Source organism: Schistocerca americana, chromosome X, assembly GCF_021461395.2.
Source record: "Schistocerca americana isolate TAMUIC-IGC-003095 chromosome X, iqSchAmer2.1, whole genome shotgun sequence".
In the NCBI taxonomy this organism is placed as follows: Eukaryota; Metazoa; Arthropoda; class Insecta; order Orthoptera; family Acrididae; genus Schistocerca; species Schistocerca americana.
This window is the reverse complement of record NC_060130.1, coordinates 101990518-102007499: the sequence shown is the minus strand read 5'-3', so window position 1 is coordinate 102007499 and position 16982 is coordinate 101990518. Positions and strand designations below refer to the sequence as shown.

Here is a 16982-nt window from a genome sequence, read left to right as displayed (position 1 = left end):
TTGTCATACGCTTGATGCGGGCGAACCTCGGGCTGATGTGTGGATCTGGATCTTCTGCAGAGGTGTGGCAGCTGATTCAGAAGATGCTTGTCTTTCTTCTACATACGGCTCCCCATACCATTACACCGAAGACACTTCTGTTCCCAGATGAGACTTATTTTCCATGTACGGAGACATCTCCTATTTGTTCCATGAAGGAGATAAGAGTGTTCTTGATTTTTGGACATTCCCGCCAGATCGATTTACGTTTCTCATGCGCAATCCGAGATACCGTCAGTACTATCCTAACTTTCTGGGTAGTGACTTCTTCGACAACCTCCCTCCCCCCCCCCCCCCCCCCTTCTCTCCTGCAGCTTGGGTGTCCCGAGTATGATGAGGCGATTTCATTGTGAGTGAGCAATACCAGGACTCGCTCCAGTGTGCCTGCAAAATGGAATATTCTTCGTGTCGGCCGCTGTGGCCGAGCGGTTCTAGGCGTTTCAGACCGGAACCACGCTGCTGCTACGGTCGCAGGTTCGAATCGTGCCCCGGGCGTGGATGTGTGTGATGTCCTTAGTTTAGTTAGGTTTAAGTAGTTCTAAGTCTAGGGGACTGATGACTTCATATGTTAAGTTCCATAGTGCTTAGAGCCATTTGAATCATTTTGAATATTCTTCGCAAATATATACCCAGAACATTCTGAGTGTATCTAACCACAAGTTGGCTGGGTGCGGATGCCATTTTGTTTGTTTCGCTAGGAGGGTGTTTTTAACTCCATTTATTTTTTTTGTTATTGATGCTAATTGCACATAATTATTTTTCGCCTGTAGGGCGTCCTATGGGATCTAAATAAATTAAGCCGGCCGAAGTGGCCGTGCGGTTAAAGGCGCTGCAGTCTGGAACCGCAAGACCGCTACGGTCGCAGGTTCGAATCCTGCCTCGGGCATGGATGTTTGTGATGTCCTTAGGTTAGTTAGGTTCAACTAGTTCTAAGTTCTAGGGGACTAATGACCACAGCAGTTGAGTCCCATAGTGCTCAGAGCCACTTGAACCATAAATAAATTAAAAAAAGACAAAAAACAAAAAAAGGAAAAAAGTGGTAGTGTCTGTAAAAAATCTAACTTGAGTCAATTGTCATTTTTTATTTGGATCTGTAAAGAAAGGTTAAGACAGCCGCTTTCGTAAAGTGGGTAATACGGGTTCGAGTCTCGGTCCGGCACCAATTTTCATTGTCATTCCCTTATACCGCCGACGGTTGTTCGTATTCACAATTGCGAATACGCTCCATCTTTCTCACTTTCACTGTCGATAGCAATATTATGAGCAAATCTTGTCATTGTTATCCTTTCACCCTGAATTTGAAACCCACTCCTGAAACTTCCTTTAACTTCCGCCAGTGCTTCTGAGGTGTACAGGATGAACAGTGGGGACGAAAACTGCACCTATCCCTTACGCCATTCTTCAGTCTACTGCTTCTCTCTTCCATTCTTATTGTTCCCTCCCGATTCTCGTACATATTGTACATTACCCACGTTTCGCGACAGGTTATACCGGCTTTTCTGGGCGTATTAAACATCTAATTCGTGATACGAACTCATTTCAGTCGCATGTTCCTTTGTCGCGCTTTAGACTAACGCCAACGTAGCTTTTGTTACAAGCGAGGGATTCGTGAGAGGTGTGGCGTGGCGGCAGAGGCAGCGAATTAGCGGGTGCCACCTGTCCGGTCGATACGCGGCTTGCGGCGCGCCTGTTTGCCTCACTTCCCACGTCGTCCCATGCGCAGTGTGCCCGCAACATTCTTCTACTTTACTCCTTTATTTTTCCTGTCTCAAGTCGAACGAGAGACACACTTCGTGTTCTGCGTGTATGTTAGGAAAAAAATGAAGAAAAAAAGTGAAAAAAAGAAAGGGTCAAACATTGTGTATAAAGATTTTCCTAAAAGTAAGAACTACATTTGAGGCGCCCCTGAATTACTCTCGAATTCATCCACAGCAGCTGAGGTGCTAACATGTTATGATGCAAGAAGACCACCGACGACGAGAACACGGCAGGTGCCATAACGTGATTTCCCAGAAACTTCGCTCAGTGGAAGAGGAATCAGAAGAAGGGAACACGTGTCTCGGCTTTGTGTAGATACTCGACTTTTCCCGAGGAAACGAATGTCAAAGCTTTCGATATAATTTAGATGTCTCTTAGCGGTCGACAAGTTCAGCTCAACTGGTAGCACAGTTACTACTGTCGCGGCTTCTCACTTTTGCGTGCCGTGTTCGAAACTCGGTTATTGTTTTTATTTATTTTGTTTTATTTTTTCATGGATCCACTCATGTCCGTAGAAGATAACTACACGAATTTTTCTTATCAGATTAGGGGATACGAGGGCGTTATATTAATTGTAAAATTGTAACTGGGTTTCACAAAAACTGTTGCACATTTATTACATAATACTTTGTGTACTTTCACGGGTTAAAATCTTTATAAATTATCATATTCTTACATTTCATTCTTATAGAAATTCTTAATTCTTATATTATATTCTTATGTTTATTCTTCTGGTAGATATTATCCATTTCCTTGGATTATACCAATTGATGAAGATTTCACGTGTTGCTAATAATTTCGTGGCAATCCACACATAACGAATCACTTTTCTGAAAACTGGCGCTTGCAATTAATTACGAATCAAAATACACGCCAGGAATTCAACGAAAAGAATTTCAAATAATTTTTTCGTTTTTCTATTGTTTATTTAAGTAATTAACCAGACATACGATTAGTAGACGAATAAAGATAACGTTATTTCAGTATACATTGCAAAACATTCATGCAGTAATCTTCTGCGGACATGGGTAGATAAACGAAAACTGAAATTACAAATAATACTCGGGTTCCGCAAACTAGGAGCAGAACTGTGAAGCTCCGACGCTAGCCACTTCTCAGAAGCGGTGCAGTGTCTACAGGTAAGTCGAGACTCGTGGTCGCTTATTTTGACCCCTCTTCTGTTTAGCGAAGTTTCTGGGAGATCAGGTTATGGCAGTTGCTCTCCTCGTGAGTGACATTCCACCAGACAAATGTTATCTAGCACACTTTAAAATTCTAAGATTTTAAATTTATCATTGAACTTTAAATTATCAATCGGTACCTCATTTCCTGTATATGATTTCGAGCACTATTCAAAGACGCATCAAATATTTCTCTGATTTATTTGTCTTCTCACTTTTAGACAAATCATTTCGTAGGACATTTGATTGCTTTTTTCTCACTTTTTTTAATTTTCGAGAGTTGTTCAGAAAGCATGATATATTACACGTTTTAATATCGATCGGTATTCTGTTATCATTATTAACAGTATACAGATCAAGAGAAAGAAGAGAAGTTTCAATTTATGCTTTGATTTGACATTTTTCGATACTTCGTTTAGCAGCAGCTGTTCATCAAATATTTCAATTTTACCTCAAGTAACTAATTAAGTTTTTCTTAATGACCCTGATTACTTTCAAGCAATTAAACCTTTTTTTCCCAAAACTAGACCACACACTGGTTAGTTTGGTACCCCGTTCGTCCATTTCCCACTAATCGTCTGACTACGAAAATTCGAACAAAAATCCATTGTGTATTTTATAGAGTCGTGTTTTCACTCCGTTCAGACATTTGATCAAAAATTAATTAACATTTACTAGCAGCTTTAAAAGAAATAATGCGCTAGAATTTAAACAGGAAAGAACACATGGGACAGCGATATACACGTATACATATGGTAACAGCATCGCGTACACAAGGTATAAATTGACAATGCCTTGGCGGAGCTGTCATTCGTACTCAGCTGATTCGTGTGGAAACTTTTCCGACGTGATTATGGGCGCACGACGGTAATTAACAGACTCTGAACGCGGAATGGAAGTTGGAACTACTTGCATGAGATATTCCATTTCGGAAATCGTTAGGGAATTCCATTTTCCGAGATCGAAAGTGTCACGAGTGTGCCGAGTATACCAAATTTCAGGCATTGCCTATCACCACGGACAGCATAGTAGTCGACGGCCTTTACTTAACGACCGAGAGCAGCGGCGTTTGCGTAGAGTTGTCAGTGCTAATGAACAGCACTGAGTAAAATAACCATAGAAATCGATGTGGGACGTACGACGGACGTGTGCTTTAGGAGAGTGCTGCGAAATTTGACTTTAATGGTTCAAATGGCTCTGAGCACTATGGGACTTAACATCTGAGGTCATCAGTCCCCTAGAACTTAGAACTACTTAAACCTAACTAACCTAAGGACATGACATACCTCCATACCCGAGGCAGGATTCGAATCTGCGACCGGAGCGGTCGCGCGGTTCCAGACTGAAGCGTCTAGAAACGCTCGGCCACCCCGGCCGGCTGGCTTTAATGGGCTATGGCAGTAGACGACCGGAGCGGGTGCCTTTGCTAATAGCACGACATCGCATCCAGCGCCTATCCTGCCTAGACCCTAGACGTCTAGAGAGCTGTAGCCTGGTCAGATGAGTCCCGATTTCAGTTGGTAAGAGTTGATGGTGGGGTTCCAGTGTGGCGCAAACCTCACGAAGCCATGGACCAAAGGTGTCAAAAAGGCACTGGTGATGGCTCCATAATGGTGTGGTGTGTGTTTACATGGAATGCACTGGGTGCTGGTTATGTTCGAGACTATTTGCAGCCATTCATGGGCACCATGTACCCAAACAACAATGGAATTTTAATGGATGACAATGCACTACGTCATTGGGCCACAGTTGTTCACTACTGGTTTGAAAAACATTCTGGACAGTTAGAGCAAATCGTTTGGCCAGCCAGATCACGGAACATTTATGGTACGTATTCTAGAGGTCAGTTTGTGCTCAAAATCCCGCACCGGCGACACTCTCTCCATTATGGACGGCTATAGAGGCTGCATGGCTCAATAGGATAATTACGTTTATAAATATTTAATGACAAATCAAAACCTTTGCGGACCGGTTTAACCCTTGGATTACCACCTTACCAAGAGCAGTTGTCTATGGTGTCACCGCCAGACACCACACTTGCTAGGTGGTAGCTTTAAATCGGCCGCGGTCCATTAGTACATGTCGGACCCGCGTGTCGCCACTGTGTGATCGCAGACCGAGCGCCACCACAAGGCAGGTCTCGAGATACGGACTAGCACTCGCCCCAGTTGTACAGACGACTTTGCTAGCGACTACATGGACGAAGCATTGCTCATTAGCCGAGCCAATAGTTAGAATAGCCTTCAGCTAAGTCAATGGCTACGACCTAGCAAGGCGCCATTAGTAACATTGCATGTATCTAAAGAGTCTCACTTGTATCGCCACAATCTCCAGATGTACCAAAAGGATGGATTAAAGTTAAGTATTCCAGAAGCTACGTACTTTTCTTTATAGCATTCATTACGTATCCTGTTTCAGACCTCACGCCATCCAGCTTTAACTTAGCGCGTGCCTTTCGGCTTCCTCTCATTGTGTCTAGGCTGTCTTGTCTAGACACAACATTGGCATCAGTCGTACTCACAATTAACGTGCTTCTCATTGTGAAGCACACCAAATGTAGCTGCACGCTAAGAAACGAGATGGTGCATAACACGGAACGTGCTCCTCATCCTGATTTGCGACCGCGCATTACAGTTTGTTAACGAAAACATGAGTAACTTTCAAGTATTACTCTACCACGATATTACTGCAGTTGGTCTCTCTTGGCCGTCACGAGAAAGACGCGGTGATGTTAAGGAAACAAGTACAGTGCTGACTAAGGGAAACACATCGCATTGTGAATAATTTTAAGACACTATTGTGTATATACTATCAAGTGGTTCAGGGTGCTCTAATGAAATATCACGATAAAAACTCACAATAAGCCGACCGAAGCGCCCTCACACCCAGGTGTTATCTATCAATAGATATTCTCGGTGTCGTGAAGCAGCTTAAATCACTTAATAAAGGCAAGTCTTCCAAGCCAGATTGTATACCAGTTAGGTTCCTTTCAGAGTACTCTGACAAAATAGCTTTATACTTGGAAGCATTATGAATTACCTTGAAAAAAATTGATCTGTTGGCACACAGTAAACACGGATTCAGAAAATATCGTTCTTGTGCAACACAACTAGCTATTTATTCTCGTGAAGTATTGAGTGCTATCGACAGAGGATCTCAAATTGATTCCACATTCATAGCATTGCAGAATGCTTTTGATACAGTTCCTCACAAGTGGTTTCTGCTCAGATTGCGTGCCTATGGGGTATCGTCTCAGTTGCGCGACTGGATTCGTGGTTTCCTGGCAGAAAGGACACATTTCGTAGTAACCCATGGAAAGTCATTGAGTAAATCAGAAGTGATATCTGACTCACCTAGGAAGTGTTGTTGGCCCTCAGTCGTTCTTAGTGTATACAAACCATTTATGAGACATTCTGCGCAGGCCTGCTTGAATGTTTGCACATGATGCTGTTATTTAACGTCTAGTAAAGTCACCAGACGATCAGAACCAATTGCAAAATGATTTAGACAAGATAGCTGGCCGGCCGTGGTGGTCTCGCGGTTCTAGGCGCTCAGTCTGGAACCGCGCGACTGCTACGGTCGCAGGTTCGAATCCTGCCTCGGGCATGGATGTGTGTGATGTCCTTAGGTTAGTTAGGTTTAAGTAGTTCCAAGTTCTAGGGGACTGATGACCAATTATGTTAAGTCCCATAGTGCTCAGAGCCATTTGAACCAAGATAGCTGGATAGTGCGAAAAGTGTCAGTTGCGTGTAAATAATGAATGGTATGAGTTCATCCACATGAGCACTAAAGGAAACCCATTAAAATTCGGTTACACGGTAAATTACACAAATCTAACGCCTGCCAATTCAACTAAATACCTACGAAACGTGGCAATGTGCTGTGCACGAATGACAGCGCTTCAGATAAGCGATAGTTTTAAGAACTTCATTCGACAGCTAAGAATGTGATGTGGCTTCAAAAAGGAACCCGGTTGTTCTACGGGCAATCAGACTAAAGTTATAGCCTTTTTAATTAAGAGAGCGCCGATTAAAATGCGGCGGGATAGCAGACAGAAGGACGGCCAGAGCGGAGATAGTGTGCCGAAGGATTACGATAAAAGCCGAGTCAGGCGTGGTGACTTGCAAGAACGTGAAGGCAGAAGTACGCAGAAAATCCAGGGGTAACTTAGAAATAAGACGCAGTATCCACCCTCGGAGATGCAAAAGGTGGACTGGTCCGACTAGAGGCTGCCGAAGGGTAAAAAAGTAGTTCGTTTGAAAAAACTAAAATTAGAGCGGAGGGCCAGAGTAAAATTGGAGGAAGAGTGTAAATCAAAAGTGTATATGCGCAGAAATCAACAGGGAAAGTATAAGGTAAAACGTGTCTGTTTTAAGGGAAAAGATGGTGGCTGATGTCACAAGCGGTTTAGTGGGGGAGAAGGGCGCACAGCAAGCCATTGTTGAGCACTAGCTCTGTTCGACCGGGGAGAAGTGCGGATGGACCGCAGTTGCGCTCCCGCAACAAACTATGCTTTTCTTTTTGGTAAATCTGAATAAGGCCATGACAAAGTAACGTTCGCTTAGGTGGTGAAGTGATTTTGACTGTGAATGAATGTTTATCTTAATATGTGACAATTACTGAGGCATAGACGAAAATAGGTAATTAAGCAAAGCTTATTGCGTGCAACAGCACGACAGTAATTGAAAACGGCAATTCAGCTGCTGTGCTTCCCCCTGTTGTTGCAATTCTGTTTTTGTTTTCTGCAAATGATCATTATGACCAATTGGTTGTTGTAGGCAGCCGCAAAACGCGCGCTAAGTTCTGTCCTGCCTTACTCCTCCCACAGCCCAAACGAATGCATATCACTCATTGCAAAGGAAGGGCGGTCGAAATTAAAGTACATACACGACTGGTAAAAGTGGACTGTATTTGTAGACTACATTGAGAAACACATTGCAGAAGGGTGCGAGCTACTCCGGCCAGTTGGGCCGTGCATTGTCTGGATGGCGCGCACAAAAAATCCTTACCTGCAGCGAGCGTCCAGTCGTTGCTGCGCCCTTGTGGCACGTTGCAGCATACAGAATATTTCGCCAACCTAATTTATATAAATTACACTAAATACAAATAATCACATGCAGCACATATAACACAAACAGACAAGGAAATAAAATGATTGAAGAAATTGTCCATTGTAAACAAAAGAAACACTTCAGTTAGTAATTTGATAGTGATGTGCACTAGAGTCTATGTTTCCTGTGGAACAACACGGACCTTAGACAGTGATCGTTTATAAGTGCGCAGCCGGCAGGTGTGGCCCAACGGTTCTAGGTGCTTCAGTCTGGAACCGCGTGACCGTTACGATCGCAGGTTCGAATCCTGCCTGGGGCATGGATATGTGTGATGTCCTTAGGTTAGTTAGGTTTAAGTAGTTCTAAGTTCTAGGGGACTGATGACCTCAGATGTTAAGTCCCATAGTGCTCAGAGCCAACTGAACCATTTTAGCCACAAGTGCGCACTGAAAAAACTCGTTCCATACCACCAGGACGAGGGTGTGTACCAACAATGACCCCAGACCGCCACACGAGGGGTGCAAATTGTCTTCCTTCAGTAGATCCAATGTACCTGGCTGTAGATTGTCCTTTGTTGACCACCAGTCAGTTCTCTGTTGTAGTTGTGACAGGTAATCCCTTGACCACCGTTTAAAGAAGTGCTGCTTGTACCGCTGGATGAGCTGCCATCTTGACAACCTGGATGATGGCTCTGAAATCGAGCCTGGCTCTGGTATAGTTGTTGAGGGTTCACCAATAAGAAAATGGCATGGAGTAAGGTACGAGAATTCGTCTAGGTTGTCAGGGGGCTTGCTAACAGCAGCTGAGATCCTGTATGCAACAATCGAAGATGCTCGCTCGTGACTATTAGTTTAGTGACATGATGCTTCGGAGGAAGAATCGTGGGATGCTTCTGACTGTAAGAAACTTTTGATTGTTCCAATCTGCCGCCCACCCTTAACAAATGTTCCTCGTCCAGAAAGGGATGAAGTGAGTTCAGTTTGCCTTTCTTGGGGATTGGTCGGCCATGTTGTAATTCTTTAATTACCTTGTGATAATCTTGCTGTTGCCCCATGCGAGTGACTGCCTTAGATGCTGTGTGAAGTTTTCCTGCTGTTAGGTTTCCACTATGACTCTGGGTGGGTTGCCAACTAAGGTTGTTTATACATCTCTCATTAAGTATGGAACATCAAGGTCTGAAGAAACTGACGAGTTATAGCTTCTCTGGAATATTACGTTCATAATAATCTTCTAAAATTTATCACTAAAACGAAAAGGCTTCCGTTAATAAAAGTAATCTAAAATTGCTCTTAAAAGTATACAGTTCTATTAAATTAGAATGTTGAAACATTGGAACAAATATGCACAATTCAATAGACATCTGCACTAATTTCCGTGGTATTTCTATTAAAGTTTTTTGGTTTTGCGACTGCAAGAGATTGTTTCTTGTTACTTTATAAACCAAATCAAATAACCAAGTCAAATAACATTCTATTGATGCGGTCATTTTTATTTCAAATTGAATAGTATTCTGCAAGATTGAAGTGAAGTGCAAGTACAATAATCACTAAAACTTGCAGCAGCAAATTCTTCATGTAGATATCAATGAGTTTACTGTTACTTTAATGAAATCCTTCTTGTGTGCCAGGTCAAAATGTGGATAATGAGCCTATATTTGTTTACAAACAGTCTTCATTGTTATTTCTTCGAGGTTAGCTCCTTCCAAAAATTCCTTGACATACGACTTTTTCTCCATCTGTAGGTGGTGCCTTGGTCTTTTTTGAGAGGGATTCGTCTGCAGACGAAGACCCGTCATCACTCTTACGAGAGGATTTCCGTTTTTTAGCTGAAGATTTCTTCTCAGACATTTTGTTTGGAGTCTTTTTAGCATTAGCCTTCTTGGATGTCTTTTTTAGATTGGCTTCTGCGATCTTCCTTTGATTTTGACTTGGATTCTGAATCATCACTGCTAGCTTCTTCATCAGGTTCATCTTCCACATCTTCCTTGTCCCTTTCATTTTCTTTGTCTGTTGCTTCATTTTCTGATTTCGGAGGTTATTTTTTCTCAATCAATGTTGTCTTCGCCACATGATGAATCTTCCCTTAAGCTCTTTCTATGCGCTTTTGCCTTTTTGAACGAGGTGTTCTTTTCTGTGTTTCATTTTCCGATTCTGAATATCTTTTGTTGTTGGTCTTTTGGGCTGTAAAGCGCTTTGGTCTGCTGTCAGGAACAGGCGCTCCAGAGCTTGTGGGCTCTAACAAAAATGTTGAAATTCTCTCTACAAGTTCATCAGATTTTCTCTTTTTCTCAAAGTCTAAAATACACCAAATTGTTTTCAAGACACTCACTTCCATCCTGCTCAGAATGTGTTTCTTCTTTTCATACTGGTCTGACCTTTAGTCAGAGTCAAACCCACAGAATTCCCGTATGTTGTTTCTCACAAGAGTGACCTTCCCAGCTCTGTTGAACAGAACTCTGTGAAGCTGCGTTACAGCATCAGCCTTGAATTTCTTGATAAATGCGTCAGTTCTTGGTATTTCACCCACGGGAGTTCCTTTGCCTTTTGGTATTTTAATTGCCTCCGTTTCTTTAAGCTCATTGAAGTCTTCTGTCAGTCTCTCCACCTTCTTTGTCTCTGATATTTCCAGGCTTTGATCCAGCAATGGAACTGTTTCATCCCCCGACTTGTTTTCTCCGTCAACATCCGCGTCATCCTCACCACCATCCTCTTCTTCACTCTCTTCTTTTCTTTGCACAGAAACAGATTTCATTTTTTCTCGCTGCCAGAATCTTTCTACCTGAATGTTAAGGTTGGTATTGCGTGCAAGGCATGACAGTACTCTTCGAGCACTGGACTTAACTGAATGAGGAGGTATCTTTCCTGACACAATCCAACCAAATGATGTGTCCCGTAAGGTTGAGTGGTTATCTCTTTTCATTTGACCAGGCTGCAGTGCATCAAAAAATGTCGATGCTCCAAGCAGAAGATCTCACCAGGTTTGTTAAATGATGGGTCTGCTAACCTTAGGTGCTTAGGAAGCTGCCAGGTGGAGGTTTCAAGGGATGTTGTTGGCAGTGGCCCTGTTATACGCGGCAGTAATGCACAGACAGCATGTGTGACGTAGTCAGCAATTCTTGAGGAAATGTACACACCGCAAACGCGCGACGATTCTGCCGTTTGAGCGTCGCTGATGCCACTTATTGGTATCGAATGCCGACTGAGCTGTAGTCCCATCCGATCTACTAAGCTCCTAGACATAAAGTTCATTTGTGAGGCACTGTCAAGAAGTGCCCTGCATTTGTACAACTTCCCATTTTTGTGGTGGGTTCAAATGGCTCTGAGCACTATGGGACTTAACTTCCGTTGTGCGATTCCGTTGTTTCCGTCCACACTTCCCGTGTGCATTTCCAGGAGGAGTGGGAACAGATTCATAATGAGAGATCATATTTATTTCCTTTTACTCAAGTCGAGATTTGGGTGGAACAGAATTTTCTGTGCGTTTTTTTTGCATCAACACTGGCTCTGATCACTATGGGACTTAACATCTGAGGTCATCAGTCCCCTAGAACTTAGAACTAGTTAAACCTAACTAACCTAAGGACATCACACACATCCATGCCCGAGGCAGGATTCGAACCTGCGACCGTAGCGGTCGGGTGGTTCCAGACTGCAGCGCCTAGAACCGCTCGGCCACTCCGGCCGGCCCCATTTTTGTCGGCGATGTGTACAAGTGCAGTAGATAATAATACTTCTGCGCGTTGGAGGTCTCCTATCACTGTGCAGTATGTTTGCTGCTGTTGTTCATCCGCTTCTCGGTTTCTACTGTCACTACTACTGGCTTGTTCCTTGTGCAATAATGTGTTGTGGGGCTTGTTACAAATGCGGCAGTTACCGGCACGGCATTCCTTCTGCCTATGCTTCGCGCCCAGACAGTTGAAACAAAGTTTTTGTCTGTTCACGAAGTCTATTATGCTAGCAGTGTCGCTCTCTTTGAACTTAGGACACCTACTTACCTTATGTGCTGAGTTGCAGAATGCACAATCGAGAGCAGTCGCGAGAAATGTACGTCGAAAACTGTTCCCTCCTGCCTTAGCATGCTTCGCGGCCGGCTGCTGGGACTGGGGCAGCATTTTGTCTGGATGAGTGAGCTCTAACGTCTGACAGCTGGTTTCTAGAAATACCACCAGATCTTTCAGACACGGAAACGTGGTATCAGCTGTTCTACATTCCCACTGTTTCCTCAAAGTTACACTAATATGATCCAACAAAATGTGCGATAGCAGTATTTCATGCAGTGGTATGCCGACCTTCATGAGCTCAATCGCGTTCAGATTTGTCATTAGCTGATTAATTAACATCCGTAAGTCCTTAGCAGATTCAACTTTGACGTTGGGCAGATTCAGAAGTTCCTTTACATGTGTATCAACAATTAACTTGGGATTGTTATACCTTTGAACGATCAAATGCCATGCAATCATAAAGTTACTTTCTGTAATCGGTAAGTTTTAAACCAGCTTACGAGGTTCACCAGACACACATGACAATAAATAATAATATCGCTGGAATCAGTTAAGGCTTCATTGTTAATAACTAATGCCTTAAAGGTATCGAAGAAGTACACGAATTCTGCTATGTTGCCATTCAATTTTGGTAATGAAATTGCTGGTAGGTTTATTTCACGTGCACTGCACGAACTTGCAGACTTAGGTGGTAACACAACATTTGACTGGAGCAGTGCCGCTATCCTCGATTCTAGATCTAAGCACAAGTTTTCAAAAGACTCCCTGTCTGCATCATGAGATTATTCTACATCGTTAATCTCTAAGTGAGTTTGGATGTCGTTGTATTCATTCTTGCTTGTATTTAGCAGTGACTGCCTTACTCTGATGTCGTTGAGATTGAATCCTTCTCGAAAGCTATTAATAAATGTGGAGAGTCTAGACACTCGTGGCTGATAACTGCCCTTTTCTTAACGAAATGTCGTTTCTCCACAGGATCCATGTTTCAGGAGATCAGCAGAAAGGATAATAGGTTAAGGAAATAGAACCAGGCTGCTCACAGAGCAGGACGACGATGCCTGTAGAGAGCTGACTGGGCTGCAGCTGCTGGCGGAGACGGCGACGGTCGGCGCCCGCTGATGCACTGCAGTCGTGTTGTCGGCTGCTGGCTTCAAGTGCACTTCACAGCATTATTCTCACGGCGTTCGTACCGTGGAGAGCTCTAGCACGGACGTCTATCACTGCTGATGCTTGAGAGACATGCGGAGCGTACGGTAATCTCGAAGAATCACACAAAAAGCCACGATAACCCGGATACTCGTAATTCGCGGTACGTGCAAATCAAAGCACATAACGTTTGTACTGGAAGATGTTCGACTAGTTATATCCGGCCCGGAGGACCAAAATGTAGGCAGCCACAAAACGCGCGGTAAGTTCTGTGCTGCCTCGCTCCTTCCACAGTTCAAACGAATGCATCTCACTCGTTGCAAAGGAAGAGCGGTTGACATTAAAGTACATAAACGACTGTATTTGTAGACTACACTGAGAAACACAGCTGCAGAAGCGTGCGCGCTGCTTGGCGGTCACGGCCCTTCTTCCCTCGTCTGGACGGCGGGCAGCCGCTGCTGCCCCCTTATGGCACGTTGCACCATACAGAACAGTTATTATCGTGCTTATTTCTATGTGAGGTATGAAGTTTACGAAAGACTGGGTTCTGTGGTATCCGGTAATACAAGATCCTGGCCTTGTGCATTAAAAGACCCGCGTGGCAGCTGAGTGAGTTATACGATCACAACTGGGATTAATTTGGTTGAGACAACAAGCAAATGCAATCGCTATGCGACAGTGGTCTTGAACCCACTTAGAGGGGAATATCCGTCTGACCTCTATCTGGCGTGTAAACTACGATTTTGCAAGTTTTGTGTCATAATTTGTATCAAAGAATTTTGAGGCCAACGTGTCTCTAGAATATAGCTGCTTTTATCAGAGTTGCGTTGCATTATTTAGTAGCATCGAAATTCCTCCCCAAACCTTAGTTCTACGTATTTGCTAAGTCCAGAACCCAAAATGGTTCAAATGGCTCTGAGCACTATGGGACTCAACTGCTGAGGTCATTAGTCCCCTAGAACTTAGAACTAGTTAAACCTAACTAACCTAAGGACATCACAAACATCCATGCCCGAGGCAGGATTCGAACCTGCGACCGTAGCGGTCTTGCGGTTCCAGACTGCAGCGCCTTTAACCGCACGGCCACTTCGGCCGGCCAGAACCCAAAAGGTGCCGAATAACGTACGAACGGCTGAACTGTGGGTAAGTGCAGGTAAGGTTACAGGTCCAGAATGTGTGGAGGCTGACTATGCTGCCACTGCGCAGATAAGTCACAAAGAGCACCTGCCACGCACCCCTGTACATCTACTGCTTACCGTACCACACAGTCCAGCGGGTCCAGTACGTTAAGGTTTGTCATTCCGCAGCGGGGATGTTACAAAGTGGTACATCGGCCTAGGGAATGTTACACCTAGATATTACAAGTACGAACAACTTTAGTTGGAACATAAAATTAGAAAACGTCGAGAAGAAGGTGAACCAGAGACTGCGTTTGATTGGCAGAACACTAAGACGATGCTAAAAATCCACTAAAGAGACTGCCTACAGAACACTTGCCCGTCCTATGTTAGAGAGTTTCTTTGTGGTATGAGATCCTTAGCAGATAGTATTGAAAGTGTAGATATCAGTGGTACACAGCTGCATGTGTCATCCTTAGCAGCGTTGAAGAAAGTGTGGAAAATACAGGTTTTTCATGGAGTTTACTAGTTTGTGTGTCTACAGACGGAGCGCCAGTCATGTTCGGAAATAAATCATGATTTGTAGCGCAAATGAATGGGAAAATGAAAAACGTTCCAGTGCCCAAAATGTGATGCCCTGAAGCTTAAAATAATTGCGACAGGGCATGGAGACACATTCTAAATTTCTCTACCAGTATCGATTTGCTCGTCTCCCACAGTGTTATCTATAACGATGGAGGGGGTAGAGGGTCGAGTACTCGTTGCTCACAGCCAATACGTTTTCTATGAAGGCCTGTCGTAGTCAAATGAACGTTATTTATTCGTTTGGTTACGCAGTGAGGTGTCACAAGTACTGAGATACCTCCTAATATCTTGTCTGACCTCCTTTTTCTGGCCGTACAGTGAAAACTCGACGTGGTGTGGACTCAAGTAACTGGCAGGTGTACTGAGCTATGCTGCCTCCATAGCCATGTATAATTGCGAAAGAGTGCCAGTGCAGGATTCTGTGCACGAACTGACCTCTCGATTATGTCCCACGAATGTTCGATAGGATTCATGTCGGGCGATCTGGATGGCGAAATAATTCGCTCGAACGGTCCAGAATGTTCTTCAAACCAATCACGAACAACAGTGGCCGGGTGATATGGCGCGTTGTCATCCATATAAATTGCATCAGTGTTTGGGAGCATGAACGGTTGCAAATGGTCTGCAAGTAGCCGAACATAACCAATTCCAGTCTATGATAGGTTCAGTTGGTCCAGAGCACTCCGTCTATTCCATGCAAACACAACCCATACAATTATGGAGCCACCACCAGCTTGCACAGTGTCTTGTTGACAACATGGGTCCACGGCTTCGTCGGGTCTGCGCCACGCTCGAACCCTACCATCAGCTCCTACCAACTGCAATGAGACTCATCTGACGAGGGCACGGTTTTCCAGTGCCTAGGGTCCAACCGACATGTTCACGAGCCCAGGAGAGACGCTGCAGATGTCGTGCTGTTAGCAGAGGTACTCGCGTCGTCCGCTGCCATGGCCCATTAACGTCAAATTTCGACGCGGTGTCCTAATGAATATGTCCGTCGTAGGTCCCACTTCACTGTTGTAGCGACCATACTGTGCGTGCGCATTTCCCTTATTCTTCACCTCGCTGCAACTGCAGGAGCATCAGCAGGTGCGAGTGCTCACACTTACGATCAATGAGGTTTTTAAGCCCTTTGACTAGGGCATCGTACATTGCTGGCCATTAAAAAAACATCATGAAAGTCGGGAAATAACGAAATTTTTCTTACTGTGCATGTACAGATATCGAGAAAAATTAGCGATTAAATTAGCAGGTTATTTGGTAGTATACAGGGTATGCAGTTTAGTAGACGGAGCTGCTACCTCTTGTAGCAACAGTGGCTCTATCCCGACTGGTCATCGAAACAAACTGAGCTTGGATGCCAGATATGTATTTACATGCAGCTTTGACCCTATGTCAGAGTCAGTCAGTTGTAGAGGCTTACCAGTGATGCCGTGCAACGCTTGGCGAGATATCTATAGCACGTGAGAGCTTTGAAGAAAATTCTGGCCAGTGCAAAGTCGAACGCTCTCTTTATCTAGGTAGGTTAGTACAATATGAGCAACATGCTGTCTAACGATTTGTTGTTGAAAGATAACACAACGGTGACCTCCCAGACAGCGAGCAACCACTAGCCTTAACACGTTAGGAATGATGCTGTCCATATTACCAGCTTTGAATACCAGAAGTGATTATGTTGGGTACCTATACTATCACGCCAGGTACTAGATCTATATGACAATGACGACAGAAGGCTGGGGAAATTCGTTCTCCTCGTAGTGTCCCTCTTGATGCCACACTGAGGTGACGAAAGTCGTGGGGTGCCTCCTAATACTTCTTTTGCCCGGCGTAGGACAGCAGCTCGACGTAGTATGGACTCAACAAGTCGTTAGAACTCCACTTCAGAAATATGGAGTCATACTGCCTCTACAGGCTTCAATAATGGCGAAAGTGTTGACGGAGCAGGATTTTGTGGACGAATTGACCTCTCGACTACACAGGGTGGAGAAAAATTGTGTCACGAAATTTTCATCCTGGATAGCTGATGCCAGTAGGAACCAAAATTACTAATGTTGTGTAGGTCGACAACGCACCATTTTTAAACTACGGAAACTTGGCACCACGA

At 44.1% G+C, this 16982-nt stretch overlaps 1 protein-coding gene across 1 annotated transcript in view; it reads right to left on the bottom strand.

Moving 5' to 3' along the window:
* Positions 1-9898: 9898 nt before the first annotated feature.
* The window catches only part of LOC124555837 (DEK domain-containing chromatin-associated protein 2-like), a 59599-nt gene continuing 52515 nt past the window's right edge, over positions 9899-16982 (bottom strand). The window contains exons 2-4 of the mRNA XM_047129902.1: positions 10451-10757; positions 10137-10263; positions 9899-10050 (exon numbers count right to left, since the gene is read on the bottom strand). Coding sequence (XP_046985858.1) covers positions 9899-10050; positions 10137-10263; positions 10451-10757 — 586 coding nt within the window. The remainder of the gene's footprint in view (positions 10051-10136; positions 10264-10450; positions 10758-16982) is intronic.